Below are 19,140 nucleotides of genomic sequence, written 5' to 3'. Positions count from 1 at the left end.
TTATTTTACACCATAGACAGATTCTAAAAATGGGTAATCTCTAGGGTTTATCACCACCCAGGATTTACCAATATTTTCCAGAGAGGGTGTTACAGAGTTTGGAAAGTGTTCCTCTAATATTATCTAAGGATCACTATGAGGCACAGGAGAGGATTAAAGTGGAAACTCCAATATTTAAAATGATCATCTGTCCACAGGATCGGTAATAGCTAGCTTATTGGTAGGGATCTGACCAGAATGGAGGTCTCTTTTACCCTGTATGAATAGAGAGGAAGCTCACATAGTCATCCACCACAAGGGGTGATAGGAGAAAAATCCCCCCAAAATTTGTAACCCAATTAATACCTCATATGTGTATGTGAAGTGCTCGGCAAGCACAGTAGGGGGCTCAGAAGGGAAGGGGCAACAATGGGATTTTGGAGAGTGAGTTTTTCTGAAATGGTTTTTGAGGGGCATGTCACATTTAGGAAGCCCCTAAATATAAAATATAAAAATATATAAAAATAAAATAAACCCCACATGGTATACTATTTTGGAAACTACACCCCTCAAGGCATGTAACAAGGGGTCCAGTGAGCCTTAATACCCCACAGGTGTTTGACGACTTTTCGTTAAAGTCGGATGTGTAAATGAAAAAAGAAAATTTTCAATAAAGAGCAGTTTTTTTTTCAAAATGTACCATTCTTACAAAGGGTAATGGGAGAAAATGCCCCCCAATATTTGTAACCCTATATCTTCTGAGTATGGAAATTCCCCATGTTAGGACGTAAAATGCTCTGCGGGCGAACTGCAATGCTCAGAAGAGAAGGAGTCACATTTGCCTCTTGGAAAGCAAATTTTGCTGAAATGGTTTTTGGGGGGCATGTCACATTTAGGAAGCCCCTATTGTGCCAGAACAAAAAAAACACATGGCATACTATTTTGGAAACTACACCCCTCAATGAAAATTTTTTTTTTTCACTAAAATGCAGTTTTTCCCCCAAAATTTTACATTTTTACAAGGGGTAATAGGAGAAAATGCCCCCAAATTTTGTAACCCCATGTGCGTTTACAAAGTACCCCGTGGTGCCAGAACAGTGAACCCCCCACATGTGACCCCATTTTGGAAAATACACACCTCACAGAATTTAATAAGCGGTGCAGTGAGCATTTACACCCCACTGGCGTTTGACAGATCTTTGGAACAGTGGGCTGTGCAAATGAAAAATTACAATTTTCATTTTCATGGACCACTGTTCCAAAAATCTGTCAGACACCAGTGGGGCATAAATGCTCACTGCACCCCTTACAAAATTCCGTGAGGGGTGTAATTTCCAAAATGGGGTCACATGTGGGGGGGGGGGCAGTCCATTGTTCTGGCACTATGGGGGCTTTGTAAACACGCGTAGCCTTCAATTCCGGACAAATTTTCTCTCCAAAATCCCAATGGCGCTCCTTCTCTTCCGAGCATTGTAGTGCGCCAGCAGAGCACTTGATGTCCACATATGGGGTATGTTCTTACTCAGAAGAAATGGGGTTACAAATTTTGTGGGGCTTTTTTCTTATTTTCCCTTGGGAAAATGAAAAATTTAGGGTAAAACCAGCATTTTTGTGAAAAAAAATGTTTTCTTCATTTTCCCATCCAACTTTAACCACTTCAGGACGGAGCCCATTTTGGCCTTAAGGACCGGAGCGTTTTTTGCACATCTGACCACTGTCACTTTAAACTTTAATAACCCTGGAATGCTTTTAGTTATCATTCTGATTCCGAGAATGTTTTTTCTTGACATATTCTACTTTAACATAGTGGTAAATTTTTGTCGATACTTGCATCCTTTCTTGGTGAAAAATCCGTAAATTTGATGAAAAATTTGAAAATTTTGCATTTTTCTAACTTTGAAGCTTTCTGCTTGTAAGGAAAATGGATATTACGAATACATTTTTTTTTTTGGTTCACATATACAATATGTCTACTTTATGTTTGCATCATAAAATTGACGAGTTTTTACTTTTTGAAGACACCAGAGGGCTTCAACGGTCAGCATCAATTTTCCGATTTTTCACAAAATTTTCAAACTCAGTATTTTTCAGGGACCAGTTCAGGTTTGAAGTGGATTTGAAGGGTCTTCATATTAGAAATACCCCATAAATGACCCCATTATAAAAACTAAACCCCCCAAAGTATTCAAAATGACATTCAGTAAGTGTTTTAACCCTTTAGGTGTTTCACACGAATAGCAGCAAAGTGAAGGAGAAAATTTACAATATTCATTTTTTACACTCACATGTTCTCGTAGACCCAATTTTAGAATTTTTACAAGGGGTAAAAGGACAAAATTTTTACTTGTATTTGTAGCCCAATTTCTCTCGAGTAAGGACATACCTCATATGTCTATGTAAAGTGTTCGGCGGGCACAGTAGAGGGCTCAGAAGCGAAGGAGCAACAAGGGGATTTTGGAGAGTACGTTTTTCTGAAATAGTTTTTGGGGGGCATGCCGCATTTAGGAAGCCCCTATGGTGCCAGGACAGCAAAAAAAAAACCACATGGCATATCATTTTGGAAACTAGACCCCTCGGGGAACGTAACAAGGGGTTAAGTGAACCTTTATACCCCACAGGTGTTTCACGACTTTTGCATATGTAAAAAAAAAATAAAAATTTTTTACCTAAAATGCTTGTTTTCTCAAAAATTTTACATTTTTAAAAAGGGTAAAAGCAGAAAATACCCCCCAAAATTTGTAACACAATTTCTCCCGAGTACGGCGATACCCCATATGTGACCCTAAACTGTTGCCTTGAAATACGACAGGGCTCCAAAGTGAGAGCGCCATGCACATTTAAGCCTGAATTAGGGACTTGCATAGGGGTGGACATAGGGGAATTCTACGCCAGTGATTCCCCAACAGGGTGCCTCCAGCTGTTGCAAAACTCCCAGCATGCCTGGACAGTCAACGGCTGTCCGACAATACTGGGAGTTGTTTTGCAACAGCTGGAGGCTCCGTTCTGGAAACAGTGGCGTACCAGACGTTTTTAATTTATATTGGGGAGGGGCGTTGTATAGGGGTATGTGTATATGTAGTGTTTTTAACTTTTTATTTTATTTTTTGTGTTAGTGTAGTGTTTTTAGGGTACAGTCACACGGTCGGGGGTTCACAGTAGTTTTTTGCTGGCAGTTTGAGCTAGCAGAAAGTTTGCGGCAGCTCAAACTTGCAGCCAGATACTTACTGTAATCCTCCACCCATGTGAGTGTACCCTGTACGTTCACATTAGGGGTGGGGGGGGGAGACATCCAGCTGTTGAATAACTACAACTCCCAGCATGCCCATTGGCTGTCGGTGACTGCTGAGAGTTGTAGTTTTGCAACAACTGTAGGCACACTGGTTGTGTATCACTGAGTTTGTGACCTAACTCAGTGTTTCACAACCAGTGTGCCTCCAGCTGTTGCAAAACTACAACTCCCAGCATGTACGGTGCATGGTGTATGGTGACTGCTGAGAGTTGTAGTTTGCAACAGCTGGAGGCACACCGGTCGTGAAACACTGAGTTAGGTAAAAAAAAAAATCTGAGTTTCACAACCAGTGTGCCTTCAGCTGTTGCAAAACTACAACTCTCAGCAGTCACCGACAGCCAATGGGCATGCTGGGAGTTGTAGTTATGCAACCAGCAGATGCACCACTACAACTCCCAGCATGCACTTTAGCTGTTTGTGCAAGCTGGGAGTTGTAGTTATACAACAGCTGAAGGTGCACTTTTCCATAGAAAAAATGTGCCTCCAGCTGTTGCAAAACCATAAGTCCCAGCATGCCCATAAGGGAATGCTGGGAGTTGTGGTGGTCTGCCTCCTGCTGTTGCATAACTACAGCTCCCAGCATGCCCTTTTTGCATGCTGGGAGCTGTTGCTAAGCAACAGCAGGAGGCTGTCACTCACCTCCAACGATCCAGCCGCATGAGGTCAGTCCAGCCGCCGCCGCTACTGCTGGGGCCCCGATCCCAACATTGACGCCGGGGATCGGGGTCCCCAGCACCCGGGGTGCACGTCCCGCACCCGCTCACGTCCTCCGGAAGAGGGGCGGGGCGGGTGCGGGAGTGACACCCGCAGCAGGCGCCCTGATTGGTCGGCCGGTAATCCGGCCGACGAATCAGGGCGATCGTGAGGTGGCACCAGTGCCACCTCACCCCTGCAGGCTCTGGCTGTTCGGGGCCGTCAGAGACGGCCCCGAACAGCCAGTAATTCCGGGTCACCGGGTCACTAGAGACCCGATTGACCCGGAATCGCCGCAGATCGCTGGACTGAATTGTCCAGCGATCTGCGGCGATCGCCGACATGGGGGGACATAATGACCCCCCTGGGCGATATGCCAGGATGCCTGCTGAACGATTTCAGCAGGCATCCGGCTCCGGTCCCCAACCGGCTAGCGGTGGGAGCCGGAATTCCCACAGGCGTATGGATACGCCCTCGGTCCTTAAGGACTCGGGATGCAGGGCGTATCCATACGCCCTATGTCCTGAAGAGGTTAATGAAAATTCGTCAGACACCTGTGGGGTGTTAAGGCTCACTATACCCCTTGTTACGTTCTGTGAGGGGTGTAATTTCCAAAATGGGATCACATGTGGGTATTTATTTTTTTGCGTTTATGTCAGAACCACTGTAAAATCAGCCACCCCTGTGCAAATCACCAATTTAGGCTTCAAATGTACATAGTGCGCTCACTCCTGAGCCATATTGTGTGCCCACAGAGCATTTTACCCCCACATATGGGGCATTTCCGTACTATGGAGAAATTGCGTTACAAATTTTGGGGTCTTTTTTTCCTTTTACCTCTTGTGAAAATAAATGTATATGGCAGCATCAGCATGTTAATGTAATTTTTTTTTTACACTAACAGGCTGGTGTAGACCCCAACTTTTCCTTTTCATAAGGGGTAAAAGGAGAAAAAGCCCCACAAAATTTGTATTGCAATTTCTCCCCAGTACGGAAATACCCCATATGTGGCCCTAAACTGTTTCCTTAAAATACGACAGGGCTCCGAAGTGAGAGGGTGCCATGCGTATTTGAGGACTAAATTAGGGATTGCATAGGGGTGGATATAGGGGTATTCTACGCCAGTGATTCCCAAACAGGGTGCCTCCAGCTGTTGTCAGTGGCTGTCCGGAAATGCTGGGAGTTGTTGTTTTACAACAGCTGGAGGCTCCATTATGTAAACACTGCCATACGATACATTTTCATTTTTATTGGGGGGACAGTGTAAGGGTGTGTATATGTAGTGTTTTACCCTTTATTATGTGTTAGTGTAGTGTAGTTAAGTGTTTTTAGGGTACATTCGCACTGGCAGCGGTTTATGGTGAGTTTCCCGCTAGGAGTTTGCGCTGCGATGGAAAATTTGAAAACTTTAAGCAGGAACCCCTCTGTAAACCCGCAAGTGTGAATGTACCCTGTACATTCACATGGGGGGGGGGGGGGGACCTCCAGCTGTTTCAAAACTACAACTCCCAGCATGCACTGACAGATCGTGCATGCTGGGAATTGTACTTTTGCAACAGCTAGAGGCAGGGATGCCATCAGACATTTTGGGGCCCCTCACACAGCTCAAGGCCTGGGCCCCCTTGGCCGTCTCCTTGGCATGCCTGCTATCTTCCCCATCATCTATGAAAAAAATGTTTTAAGCACAGGACAAGAAAAACAAGATCCCGTGAGTTCAAAGAGTAAGGAAGGAAAAAGGAAATATAACCATAGATAATACCATCATACTGTTACTGACCTAATTCTGTATACTACAGGGCTTAAAGGGGTACTTTGCTGCTTTACTTCTTATCCCCTATACACAAGATAGATCGTTTCTGATTACAAGGGGTCCGACCACAGAAACCCCTCACGAATTCCTGCATGTCGCTCTCCTAACGCATTCATCTCTATGGAAGAGCCAGAAATACATAACGCTGTATATAACCCCGCTTCATGTGCAAAGGGAGCCAGGGCACTGTGCCAGGTCCCCTCTGGATCGGACACTTATCCCCTATCCTGTGGATAGGGGATAAGGAGTAAAGTAGCAGAGCACTCCTTTAACAAATTTGTCTTGAATCTAGGAGCCAGGATTAAAAAAAATATTTTTTTTTTATTTAAACAATCAGCGCAATGTTTCAGTTTTTGAGAGGCGGTTGTTAAAAATGTTTTTACACTATTTTCCCAGTTATATTTTGCACAGGGACCTGAGTAACTAGTCCTGAGACCCACCCCAAGGAATAGTTCCCAGGTAGCGGCAGAATTTATAAATTATGATTACTCTGAAACACCTGGGTGACCTGAGTGTAATTCATATTGTCCCCCAATTAAAAGACAATAAACAGTAGTAACAGCAGGTCTCCCTTCTCCAGCCTCCCCCCCCACCTCACACATAGCAGGACTCTCAGCCCCCCCTGCCCCCCTTCTCTATACATAAGAGGCCCCACTATCTAGACCCCCCCCCCAACACATAGCAGGACTCTCAGCCTCCCCTGCCCCCCTTCTCTATACATAACAGGCACCCCCCTATCCAGACCCCACCTCATACATAGCAGGACTCTCAGCCCCCCCTGCCCCCCTTCTGTCCACATAAGAGGCCCCACTATCTAGACCCCCCCAACACATAGCAGGACTCTCAGCCCCCCCTGCCCCCCTTCTCTATACATAACAGGCACCCCCCTATCCAGCCCCCTCCTCACACATAGCAGGACTCTCAGCCCCCCCTTCTCTCCACATAACAGCCCCCCCCATCCAGTCACCACCTCATACATAGCAGGACTCTCAGCCCCCCCTGCCCCCCTTCTGTCCACATAAGAGGCCCCACTATCTAGACCCCCCCAACACATAGCAGGACTCTCAGCCCCCCCTGCCCCCCTTCTCTATACATAACAGGCACCCCCCTATCCAGCCCCCTCCTCACACATAGCAGGACTCTCAGCCCCCCCTGCCCCCCTTCTCTCCACATAAGAGGCCCCACTATCCAGCCCCCCCCCCAACACATAGCAGGACTGTCAGCCCCCCCTGCCCCCTTCTCTATACATAACAGGCACCCCCCTATCCAGCCCCCTCCTCACACATAGCAGGACTCTCAGCCCCCCCTGCCCCCCTTCTCTCCACATAAGAGGCCCCACTATCTAGACCCCCCCAACACATAGCAGGACTCTCAGCCCCCCTGCCCCCCTTCTCTCCACATAAGAGGCCCCACTATCTATACCCCCCCAACACATAGCAGGACTCTCAGCACCCCCTGCCCCCCTTCTCTATACATAACAGGCACCCCCCTATCCAGCCCCCTCCTCACACATAGCAGGACTCTCAGCCCCCCCTGCCCCCCTTCTCTCCACATAAGAGACCCCACTATCCAGCCCCCCCCAACACATAGCAGGACTCTCAGCCCCCCCTGCCCCCCTTCTCTATACATAACAGGCACCCCCCTATCCAGCCCCCTCCTCACACATAGCAGGACTCTCAGCCCCCCCTGCCCCCCTTCTCTCCACATAAGAGGCCCCACTATCTAGACCCCCCCCCCAACACATAGCAGCACTCTCAGCCTCCCCTGCCCCCCTTCTCTATACATAACAGGCACCCCCCTATCCAGACCCCACCTCATACATAGCAAGACTCTCAGCCCCCCTTCCCACCTTCTCTCCACATAACACCCCCCCATCCAGTCCCCACCTCATACATAGCAGGACTCTCAGCCCCCACCTTCTCTCCACATTATAGCCCCCCCTATCCAGACCCCCCCCCCCTAACACATAGCATGACTCTCAGCCCCCCCTGCCCCCACCTTCTTTCCACATAAGAGGACCCCCCTATTCAGCCCCCTCCTCACACATAGCAGGACTCTCAGCCCCCCCTGTCCCCTTCTTTCCACATAAGAGGACCCCCTATCCAGCCCCCTCCTCACACATAGCAGGACTCTCAGCCCCCCCTGCCCCCCTTCTTTCCACATAAGAGGACCCCCTATCCAGCCCCCTCCTAGCACATAGCAGGACTCTCAGCCCCCCTGCCCCCCTTCTTTCCACATAAGAGGACCCCCTATCCAGCCCCCTCCTCACACATAGCAGGACTCTCAGCCCCCCCTGCCCCCCTTCTTTCAACATAAGAGGACCCCCTATCCAGCCCCCTCCTCACACATAGCAGGACTCTCAGCCCCCCCTGCCCCCCTTCTTTCCACATAAGAGGACCCCCTATCCAGCCCCCTCCTCACACATAGCAGGACTCTCAGCCCCCACTGCCCCCTTCTTTCCACATAAGAGGACCCCCTATTCAGCCCCCTCCTCACACATAGCAGGACTCTCAGCCCCCCCTGTCCCCTTCTTTCCACATAAGAGGACCCCCTATCCAGCCCCCTCCTCACACATAGCAGGACTCTCAGCCCCCCTGCCCCCCTTCTTTCCACATAAGAGGACCCCCTATCCAGCCCCCTCCTCACACATAGCAGGACTCTCAGCCCCCCTGCCCCCCTTCTTTCCACATAAGAGGACCCCCTATCCAGCCCCCTCCTCACACATAGCAGGACTCTCAGCCCCCCTGCCCCCTTTCTTTCCACATAAGAGGACCCCCTATCCAGCCCCCTCCTCACACATAGCAGGACTCTCAGCCCCCCTGCCCCCCTTCTTTCCACATAAGAGGACCCCCTATCCAGCTCCCTCCTCACACATAGCAGGACTCTCAGCCCCCCCTGCCCCCCTTCTTTCCACATAACAGGACCCCCTATCCAGCCCCCTCCTCACACATAGCAGGACTCTCAGCCCCCCTGCCCCCTTCTTTCCACATAAGAGGACCCCCTATCCAGCCCCCTCCTAGCACATAGCAGGACTCTCAGCCCCCCCTGCCCCCCTTCTTTCCACATAACAGGACCCCCTATCCAGCCCCCTCCTCACACATAGCAGGACTCTCAGCCCCCCCTGCCCCCCTTCTCTATACATAACGGGCACCCCCCTATCCAGACCCCACCTCATACATAGCAGGACTCTCAGCCCCCCCTGCCCCCCTTCTTTCCACATAAGAGGACCCCCTATCCAGCCCCCTCCTCACACATAGCAGGACTCTCAGCGCCCCCTGCCCCCTTCTTTCCACATAAGAGGACCCCCTATCCAGCCCCCTCCTCACACATAGCAGGACTCTCAGCCCCCCCCCTTCCCCCCCTTCTTTCCACATAAGAGGACCCCCAATCCAGCCCCCTCCTCACACATAGCAGGACTCTCAGCCCCCCCTGCCCCCCCTTCTTTCCACATAAGAGGACCCCCTATCCAGCCCCCTCCTCACACATAGCAGGACTCTCAGCCTCCCCTGCCCCCTTCTTTCCACATAAGAGGACCCCCTATCCAGACCCCACCTCACACATATCCGGACTCTCAGCCCCCCCTGCCCCCCTTCTTTCCACATAAGAGGACCCCCTATCCAGCCCCCTCCTCACACATAGCAGGACTCTCAGCCTCCCTCGCACAGTAATATGATGAGGCTCTCCTCTCACCCAGTGTTGCAGATCTTCCCCTGAGCAGCTCCTGTTCCTCTGTGCCATCAGCAGGAGGAGTCAGAACCAGTGAGGAGGAGGCAGACAGTAGAGGCAGCAGTGAGTGTCCTGTCTGTACAGTATATAGTAGACTCTGTAGCCTCCGGACCTCTGGTCACTGTATCACTCTGTTAGCTGCAGGACCTGTGTGTGCAGCTGTAGCTGCGGTGCGCAGGTCCTGAGTTCTGACAGGCTGACACAGTGGCTGATCTGTATGTGTCCTCCAGCCACTAGAGGGGGGGTGCAGCGGGGCCGGGCCTCCTTGGGAGCTCGGGCCCCTTACTGGGGTACTGGCTGTACCAGGGGCGGACACAGACAGCAGAGGGCCCTTGTGCAAAGAATGTGCCTGCCCCCCCCCCCAAAACATCAATTGTTCAGGACCCCCCCTCCATGTGTCACTTACTCAGGTGGACCCCCATATGTCACTTGCTGTATAAGTTTCTAATTATTTATTAAGGCCTCCCATATGCCGCAGCTCATTCAAGCCCCCCACATTAGGTAGCATAGTTTCCCCACATTAGGTAGCATAGCTTTCCCATGTTAGGTAGCATAGATTCCCCCCCATTAGGTAGCATAGATTCCCAACATTAGGCAGCATAGATTCCCCAGATTAGGAAGCATAGTTTCCTCACATTAGGTAGCATAGTTTCCCCACATTAGGTAGCATAGATTCCCTACATTAGTTAGCAGTTTCCCCACATTAGGTAGCATAGTTTGCCCACATTAGGTAGCATAGTTTCCCCACATTAAGTAGCATAGTTTCCCCCCAATAGGTAGCACAGATTCCCCACATTAGGTAACATAGTTTCCCCACATTAGGTAGCATAGTTTCCCCACATTAAGTAGCACAGATTCCCCACATTAGGTAACATAGTTTCCCCACATTAGGTAGCATAGTTTCCACACATTAGGTAGCACAGATTCCCCACATTAGGTAACATAGTTTCCCCACATTAGGTAACATAGATTCCCCACATTAGGTAGCATAGTTTGCCCACATTAGGTAGCACAGATTCCCCACATTAGGTAACATAGTTTCCCCACATTAGGTAGCATAGTTTTCCCACATTAGGTAGCATAGTTTTCCCACATTAGGTAGCATAGTTTCCCCACATTAGGTAGCACAGATTCCCCACATTAGGTAACATAGTTTCCCCACATTAGGTAGCATAGATTCCTCACATTAGGTAGCCATAGCCCCCCCCCCCCCCAAATACACAGACAGACACAGACACACACAGAGACACACTTACCTGCCCTGCACAGCGCTTCTCCAGCCAGCCAGGACACCGATCGGCTGAAGGCACTGCCCACCACTGTGGCAGTGCACCTAGGGATACCGCCACTGCGGCAGCGTTGGTAACCGTGAGTAGCCACCTGAGGGCAACATTGTCACCAGGTTAATATAAGCATAAGTGTTAGCACCATTATTGCATAAACCGCATAGGTGCTCCAGCTACATGTGCGCTCACGGTTCCGCTTTTTCCCGACTATTTACATCTTTCTATTTTTGTAATTAGTTTAATTATTGATAATATTTATCCTTGTACTGTATCTTGCCTGGTTAACCCCTGATGAACCCACCGATGTGGTTGAAACGCGTCGGGTACACCAGAACAAGGGCTATTTTTTACTACTAGGGATTTCTAGGGTGTAGTCCAAGGGGTAGATCGGGGCAGGGGTCGCCCTTTCTAGGGCGAGTGCTCCGACGGTCCCTGTGGGAGCAGGGGTAGACCTCACCACATCTCCCCGACAGGGATTACTAGGGTGACCAATTATTTGTGTACCCTGCTCTTCTAGACCCTATCCCTCTATACAATACACACCTCATCCATACACGGTCTGTATTGCATATCACAGATCTGGTGTCCAATTACCATACTGGCTTAATTTTGTTGTGGGGCCTATGCTTTTAGAACGTGTCTGATTAAAAGTTATATTTTAAGTGTGTACCCCCCTGTGACTTCTGTACGTATGATGAAGATGGCGGGATGCTATCGAAACGTCACACATACATGGGGGAATAAAACACTATGTTTTTGCACCTTATCTGGGAGTGCCGCTGGATCTTTAGTTGTGTAGATAGATAGATAGATGATATATAGATAGATAGATAATAGATATGAGATAGATAGATAGATATGAGATAGATAGATCCGTGTATCTCAACCAGGGGGCCTCTAGCTAGTGTTTCCCAACTAGGGGGGCCTCCAGCTGTTGCAAAACTACAACTCCCAGTATGCTCATAAAGCCAGAGGAATGCTGGGAGCTTTAGCTTTGCAACAGCTGGAGGCCCCCTGGTTGGGAAAGTGATCTATCTATCTATCTATATCATATAAATTTATCTATATCATATCCATCTATCTCCTATCTATCTATCTAATCTATCTATATATCTATCTGTCTATATAATATCTATGTATCTACATTCTATCTATCGATCTGTCTATCATCTATCTATCCATCTATTTATGTGTATTTCTATATATCATCTCTCTATCTATATATCATCTATTTATCTATCTTTCTATCTATCTCATATCTCTCTCTCTCTCTCTCTCTCTCTCTCTATATATATATATATATTTGTGCATCCATCTATATATCATCCATCTACCTATCTATCTCTCATATCTATTTATCTATCTATCTCTCATCTATCTGAGTTAGATAGATAGATAGATAGATATGAGATAGATATGAGATAGATAGATATGAGATAGATAGATAGATATGAGATAGATAGATAGATAGATATGAGATAGATAGCTAGATAGGAGATAGATAGATGCATAAATAGATGGATATAGATGGATGGATAGATATGAGATAGATAGATAGATAGGAGATAGATAGCTAGATAGATAGATATGAGATAGATATGAGATAGATATGAGGATAGATAGATAGATATGAGAAAGATAGATGCATAAATAGATGGATATAGATGGATGGATAGATATGAGATAGATAGATAGATAGATAGATAGATAGATAGGAGATAGATATATAATAGATAGATAGATAGATAGATAGATAGATAGATCAGTGTTTCCCAACCTGGGGGTCTCCAGCTGTTGCAAAACTACAACTCCCAGTATGCTCATAAAGCCAAAGGAATGCTGGGAGTTGTAGTTTTGCAACAGCTGGAGGCCCCCTGGTTGGGAAACACTAAACTACCTCCCACTGTCTCCTACAACTTTCCCCCTCTCCCCCAAGCAAGTTACTTACTTTAAAAGGGCAGCATCAGCAGTGGGCACTGGGCAGGTAAGTCTTCCATACTGGTGGTGTCCGGGCCTGTATACACACAGCGGGCCTGCTCCACAAGGTCCAGTATACAGGGGAGTGAGAGAGGGGGGGGGAGCTTCCTGTCTGCTCTTCTCAGTCTGCATAGCGCGGCCCCTGCGTGGTGACAGGGCTGCAGGCTGTAGATTTATCTAAAAAAAGAATGGCGGAGTAGATGGCTCCGGGGGGCGGGGGTGCAGCGGGGGCTCGGGCCCCTTACTGGTGGCCATGAGAGCTGCTAGTGACCTACTGCTGCTAGGGGGGGCAATCATGATGTAGGGGGGGCCGTGGCCCCCTTTGGCCCCCCCTAACCCCCCCCCCCCCCCAGAGACGCCACTGACTGCAGGGGTGGTTGAACGCAGCGTCCATCCGGGTGCTGTCAAACTTGCCGTGGTCGGGGAGTATGCGGTGGTATGTGGCCTAATGCTCGCCTCTGGGGCCGGACCTGGAGAGGGCAGTGGGCCCCCTCTCACGCTGGGCCCCTGTGCAGCTGAACCGGCTGCACAGGCGATATGTCCGCCCCTGGGCTGTACCCCCCTGATGGCGGCCCTGGCTGGAGGCACACTGGTTGGAAAACCTTCAGTTAGGTTCTGTTACCTAACTCAGTATTTTCCAATCAGTGTGCCTCCAGCTGTTGCAAAACTACAACTCCCAACATGTACTGATCACCAAAGGGCATGCTGGGAGATGAAGTTATGCAACAGCTGGAGGTACGCAACTACAACTCCCAGCATGCTGAGACAGCTGTTTGGGCATGCTGGGATTTGCACTTTTGCAACATCTGGAGGGCTACAGTTTAGAGACCACAGCACAGTGATCTCCAAATTGCGGCCCTCCAGCTGTTGCAAAACAACAACTCCCAATATTGTCGGACAGCCATTGACTGTCAAAGCATGCTGGGAGTTTTACAACAGCTGGAGGCACCCTGTTTGGGAATCACTGGCGTAGAATACCCCTATGTCCACCCCTATTCAAATCACTAATTCAGGCCTCAAATGCGCACGGCGCTCTCACTTCGGAGCCCTGTCGTATTTCAAGGCAACAGTATAGGGTCACATATGGGGTATCGCCGTACTCGGGAGAAATTGCCTAACAAATATTGGGGGTCTTTTTCTCCTTTCACCACTTATGAAAAGGTGAAGTTGGGGTCTACACCAGCATGTTAGTGTAAAAAAAATAATTTGTTTACACTAACATGCTGGTGTTGCCCTATACTTTTCATTTTGACAAGAGGTAAAGGGGAAAAAAGCCCCCCAAAATTTGTAATGCAATTTCTCCTGACTATGGAGATACCCCATATGTGGGCACAAAGTGCTCTGGGGGCGCACAACAAGGCCCAGAAGGGAGAGTGCGCCATGTACATTTGAGGTGATTTGCACAGGGGTGGCCGATTGTTACAGCGGTTTTGACAAACGCAAAAAAAACAAAACCCCACATGTGACCCCATTTCGGAAACTACACCCCTCACGGAATGTAATGAGGGGTGCAGTGAAAATTTACACCCCACAGGTGTCTGACAGATCTTTGGAACAGTGGGCTGTACAAATGAAAAATTTTCCACAGCCCACTGTTCCAAAGATCTGACAGACACCAGTGGGGGGTAAATGCTCACTTTACGACTTGTTATGTTCCGCAAGGGGTCTAGTTTCCAAAATGGTATGCCATGTGGGGGTTATTTTGCTGTCCTGGCACCATATGGGCTTCCTAAATGCGACATGCCCCCCGAGCAAAATTTGCTCTCAAAAAGCCAAATATGACTCCTTCTCTTCTGAGCTTTGTAGTTCGCCCGTAGTGCACTTCAGGTCAACTTATGGGGTATCTCCATACTCAGAAGAGATGGGGTTACAAATTTTGGGGGGTATTTTCTGCTATTAACCCTTGCAAAAATGTGAAATTTGGGGGGGAAACACACCTTTTAGTGAATTTTTTTTTTTACGTATGCGAAAGTCGTGAAACCCCTGTGGGGTATTAAGGCTCACTTTATTTCTTGTTATGTTCCTCAAGGGGTCTAGTTTCCAAAATGGTATGCCATGTGTTTTTTTTTTTTTGCTGTCCTGGCACCATAGGGGCTTTTTAAATGCGACATGCCCCCGAGCAAAATTTGCTCTCAAAAAGCCAAATATGACTCCTACTCTTCTGAGAAATTGGGCTACAAATATAAGTATACATTTTCTCCTTTTACCCCTTGTAAAATTGGGTCTACAAGAACATGGGAGTGTAAAAAATGGAGATTGTGAATTTTCTCCTTCACTTTGCTGCTATTCCTGTGAAACACCTAAAGGGTTAAAATGCTGACTGAATGTCATTTTGAATACTTTGGGGGGTGCAGTTTTTATAATGGGGTCATTTGTGGGGTATTTCCAATATGAAGACCCTTCAAATCCACTTCAAACCTGAACTGGTCCCTGAAAAATTGTGAGTTTGGAAATTTTGTGAAAAATTGGAAAATTGCTGCTGAACTTTGAAGCCCTCTGATGTCTTCCAAAAGTAAAAAAAAACTTAAATTTTATGATGCAAACATAAAGTGGACATATTGTATATGTGAATAAAAAAAAATAGCAGGACGCAGCAGGAGCCAGAAGTAGTGTGGACCTTGGCTCCCGGGAATAGGTAATTATAAAACCGGGGATGGGGGAGGCAATTGCCCAAAATCGTGATTATCTGCCGATAATATCGGCCAAACCAATAATCGGTCGATCCCTACTCGAGAATAATAGAATTTTTGAAGGTTTGCTCATCTTTAACTATAACCTGAACTTTGATCCTTTTTTCTTCACAGTTAGAAAAGGAGAAATTGATAAAAAGAAGTGAAATCCAGATTGACATGGTGACCTTGTATCTGCAGGAGGTGAGATCACATGCATGACATTCACTAGAAGAGCAGCTGATAAGTACTAATAACGCTTGTCTATATATTATATTCGGAGTAAGGCTAGTTTTCTACACAGGTTTTACTGGCATTTTATATGGGGAACCGCCACTGCAGTTTTTGAGCCAAAGCCAGAAGTGGATTCAAAAGGAATAGGACATATAAAGGAAGGACTTACAGTGACCCCCCGACATACGATCATTTCAACATACGATGCTTTTCTATGTCGGGGCCATCGCACAAACGGCTATCCGGCAGCGCAGACTGCTTCAGCTGCCGCCGGATAGCCATTTACGGTGCCCCATGTGGTCCGCTGACGATCACTTACCTGTCCTCGGGGCTCCGGGACGTCCTGCATCGTCGGCACTCTCCATCGTCATCATCACGTCGCCGCGCACGTCGTCCCGTCATCCAATAGGCGACGGAGAGCAGCGACGGAGAGCGAGGATGACGGGGAAGCAGAGGCCTTGCCGGAGCGTCGGGGACACCCCGGGGATGCGGCGAAAGCGATGGAAGGCGACATCCAGGGCAGCGGTGACGTGCGATGACGATCCGGAGCGGTGGGGACAGGTGATTACAACTTCTTATACCAGTGGTCTTCAACCTGCGGACCTCCAGATGTTGCAAAACTACAACTCCCAGCATGCCCGGACAGCCGTTGGCTGTCCGGGCATGTTGGGTGTTGTAGTTTTGCAACATCTGGAGGTCTGCAGGTTGTAGACCACTGTCCTATACTTTACATTGCACGATGGTCCATTTGGAACGGATTACCATCGTATTTTGAGGGACCACTGTATACTTCTCTGTTTTACTGGATCCACTTCTAGCTGAAAAAATGCAGTGGAAGTTATCCAAAAAACGCTATAAAAAAATCTGTGTAGAAACCTACCTTAAATGTGCTGTTATGCAACCATTTTCCCACCTTGAGGTATAGCTAACACAATGAATTTCTGACTCCAGATCAGCCATATTCACCAACCTTTTCTTTGTAGTTGGGACAAGACTCTGTCAATCTTTCATTCTCTGTTGAACAAGATAATAAAGTCGAGGACCTGAAACCAGCCATAGTGAAAATCTACGATTACTATGAGACAGGAAAGATGGGATTAGAAAACTGTAAGACAGTGGTCTCAAACTGTGGCCCTCCAGATGTTGCAAAACTTCAACTTCCAGCATGCCCGGACAGCCAACGGACAGCTCTCTGCTGACACCTCTGTCCATGTCAGGAACTGTCCAAAGCAGGAGAGGTTTGCTATGGGGATTTGCTCCTACTCTGGACAGTTCCTAAAACGGACAGAGGTGTCAGCAGAGAGCACCTTGGTCAGACAAAAAAGAAATTCAAAGAAAAAAGAAATTCCTCTGGAGTATACAGCAGTATTGTAAGGATTAAGATTTTTAAATAGAAGTAATTTACAAATCTGTTTAACTTTCTGGCACCAGTAGACTTAAAAAAAATATATATATATTTTCCACTGGAGTACCCCTTTAAGCCAAACCCTTATAGCAGCAAAAAGTTGAATGTCCAAATGGGCTTTATATGGGCACCTCATTAAAACCAGTCCCTGCTATTGCACTCCTTATGATGAATAAAAAATCTTTCTAAATCTTTTCTACATTGTTTTAAAAAAATGAAGTTTTCTATGTTTTATTTTGTGTTTAGAAAAGCTGCCACTAGGTGTCTCCATACTTGTCCAAAGCACATCCCCCCCCCTTCTCATGCACAAAGTTGGGACTTCTGTTGGCTTGACAGAAGTCCAAAATCAGAAAATGCTGTCTGGAATGCTGAGGGGGGTGTGTGTAGCCTTATCCAATCATAGCCCATCTCACACTGAACTGCTCTGGGCTGTGTGTAGCAGAGTGAGGGAGGAAGTTCTCCCCTGTATGGCTTCATATGATGTCACGCCTGCTGGGGAACACCCCTTCCCAGTCTGTGAATCTGACTGAGACTGAGCAGAAAATACAGAGGAATATCAAGGTGGAAAACTAACAAATAATAAAAATAAAGGCAGGGGGTGGTTTATCATGATGGGGGCAGAGAACTGGGGGGATTATAAAATTTAACAAGATCATGGGACATACTCTATAACTCGTGAAGAACGTTCAGAAGAACCCTTCAATTTCTTCTATTCATCTTGTTGGTTCTTGTACATTTCATGTGGATCCTTACATGGATAAACACTTTCTAGGCTCACACTGCCTGTTGTGCTCTGACTGGTTCAGGGTCTGCTCGTTTTTTTTTTATTTTATTTTTGCGTAAAATGGACCCTAAACGGGCCGGAGCACAACTGACACCACCAGGTCCACATTTATCCCATTAAGTAGAATGGGGTCCATCAGATGTACTGTATTTTAGGGGAGTTGAGCGGAATAAAAAGATTGGTCATGCAGTATTTTTTCTCCACTAAACCCCCGTCTTTCCAATGGAGCAACCCTTTAACTCCCTGTGAACCGAGTATACAGAAATATATGAGATCTATAGGTTTCCCAGCCTATGTGGAAAGTCACATTTAGCACAACCGCAGCAGGTTTCTCGCAGCCAAAATTCCACTTGCGTTTTTCCATGGAGGAAATTCTGCTTACGTAATTTCGCAAACAAAAAAATTTGCAAGCAAAATTTAAGCTACGGGAAACCTGCTGTGATGTGCTATGTGTGACCCTACCCTAAAGGAAAGCAAGCGTGTGTTATACAAAGTCCTACAGTGTCTTAGGCTATGTTCACACACTATGCCAGAAAAATGTCTGAAGGTTTCATACTCATTTTTGCCTGTAAAAATTTACTTTTCCAAAGCCAAACGAGTCTCAAAATACTGTGTGTGCACATAGCCTTAAAGGGCAGACATATGTATACATGATATTAAAAACAAATTCTAGTTTGGTTCATCTAAGGGACCAAGAAATGGCAGAATTGTTTATTTTCTCTGGATTGCCCTTATAGTAAAAGTTCATTTTAATGAAATACTTGTGTGTATTGAAAAATGTCAGCAAAACATTTAATAAAGTTTTATATTTATGTAAAAATAAAAGATAAAATATTGGCAGTGAAAGGGTTAAATTAGTGGTAGTCTCACTGGTTCCTTGCTTAAAATTGGAAGAATAACAGGAAAATATATGTAATTTTTACAAAGGTACAAGTATGCCATATGTGAACCTCAGTGGTGTACGGTAATCTATTAGGATTTGAATGTACTTGAGGCATAAAAGGGGCCTACACTGGTCATTGGGAATCCAAAGATGCCTTGTATATGTTGAGCATGAGCATCTTATAACCTCTGGGAAATCAGAGGGAGGAATCTTAAAGGGGTACTCTGGTGGAAAACTTTTTTTTTTTTTTTTTTAAATCAACTGGTGCCAGAAAGTTAAACAGATTTGTAAATTACTTCTATTAAAAAAATCTTAATCCTTCCAGTACTTATTAGCTGCTGAATACTACAGTGGAAATTATTTTCTTTTTGGAACACGGAGCCTCTGCTGACATCATGACCACAA

At 47.0% G+C, this 19,140-nt stretch overlaps 1 protein-coding gene across 4 annotated transcripts in view; it reads left to right on the top strand.

Annotated features, from left to right (window-relative positions):
* The window catches only part of LOC130296355 (alpha-2-macroglobulin-like), a 37,083-nt gene that overhangs the window by 4,778 nt on the left and 13,165 nt on the right, over positions 1-19,140 (top strand). For 3 of the 4 annotated variants that reach the window (XR_008849187.1, XR_008849188.1, XR_008849189.1), the window contains exon 2: positions 15,565-15,633. Coding sequence is in view for 1 of the 4 variants with exons in the window: in XM_056547793.1 (XP_056403768.1) it covers positions 15,565-15,633; positions 16,647-16,749 (172 nt within the window). In the remaining 3 variants the exon portion in view is untranslated. Of the gene's footprint in view, positions 1-15,564; positions 15,634-16,646; positions 16,750-19,140 lie in introns of all 4 variants that reach the window. The other variant, XM_056547793.1, reaches the window with a different exon arrangement.

This window comes from Hyla sarda, chromosome 12, assembly GCF_029499605.1.
Source record: "Hyla sarda isolate aHylSar1 chromosome 12, aHylSar1.hap1, whole genome shotgun sequence".
Classification (NCBI taxonomy): Eukaryota; Metazoa; Chordata; class Amphibia; order Anura; family Hylidae; genus Hyla; species Hyla sarda.
This window is presented reverse-complemented; position numbering and strand designations above follow the sequence as displayed.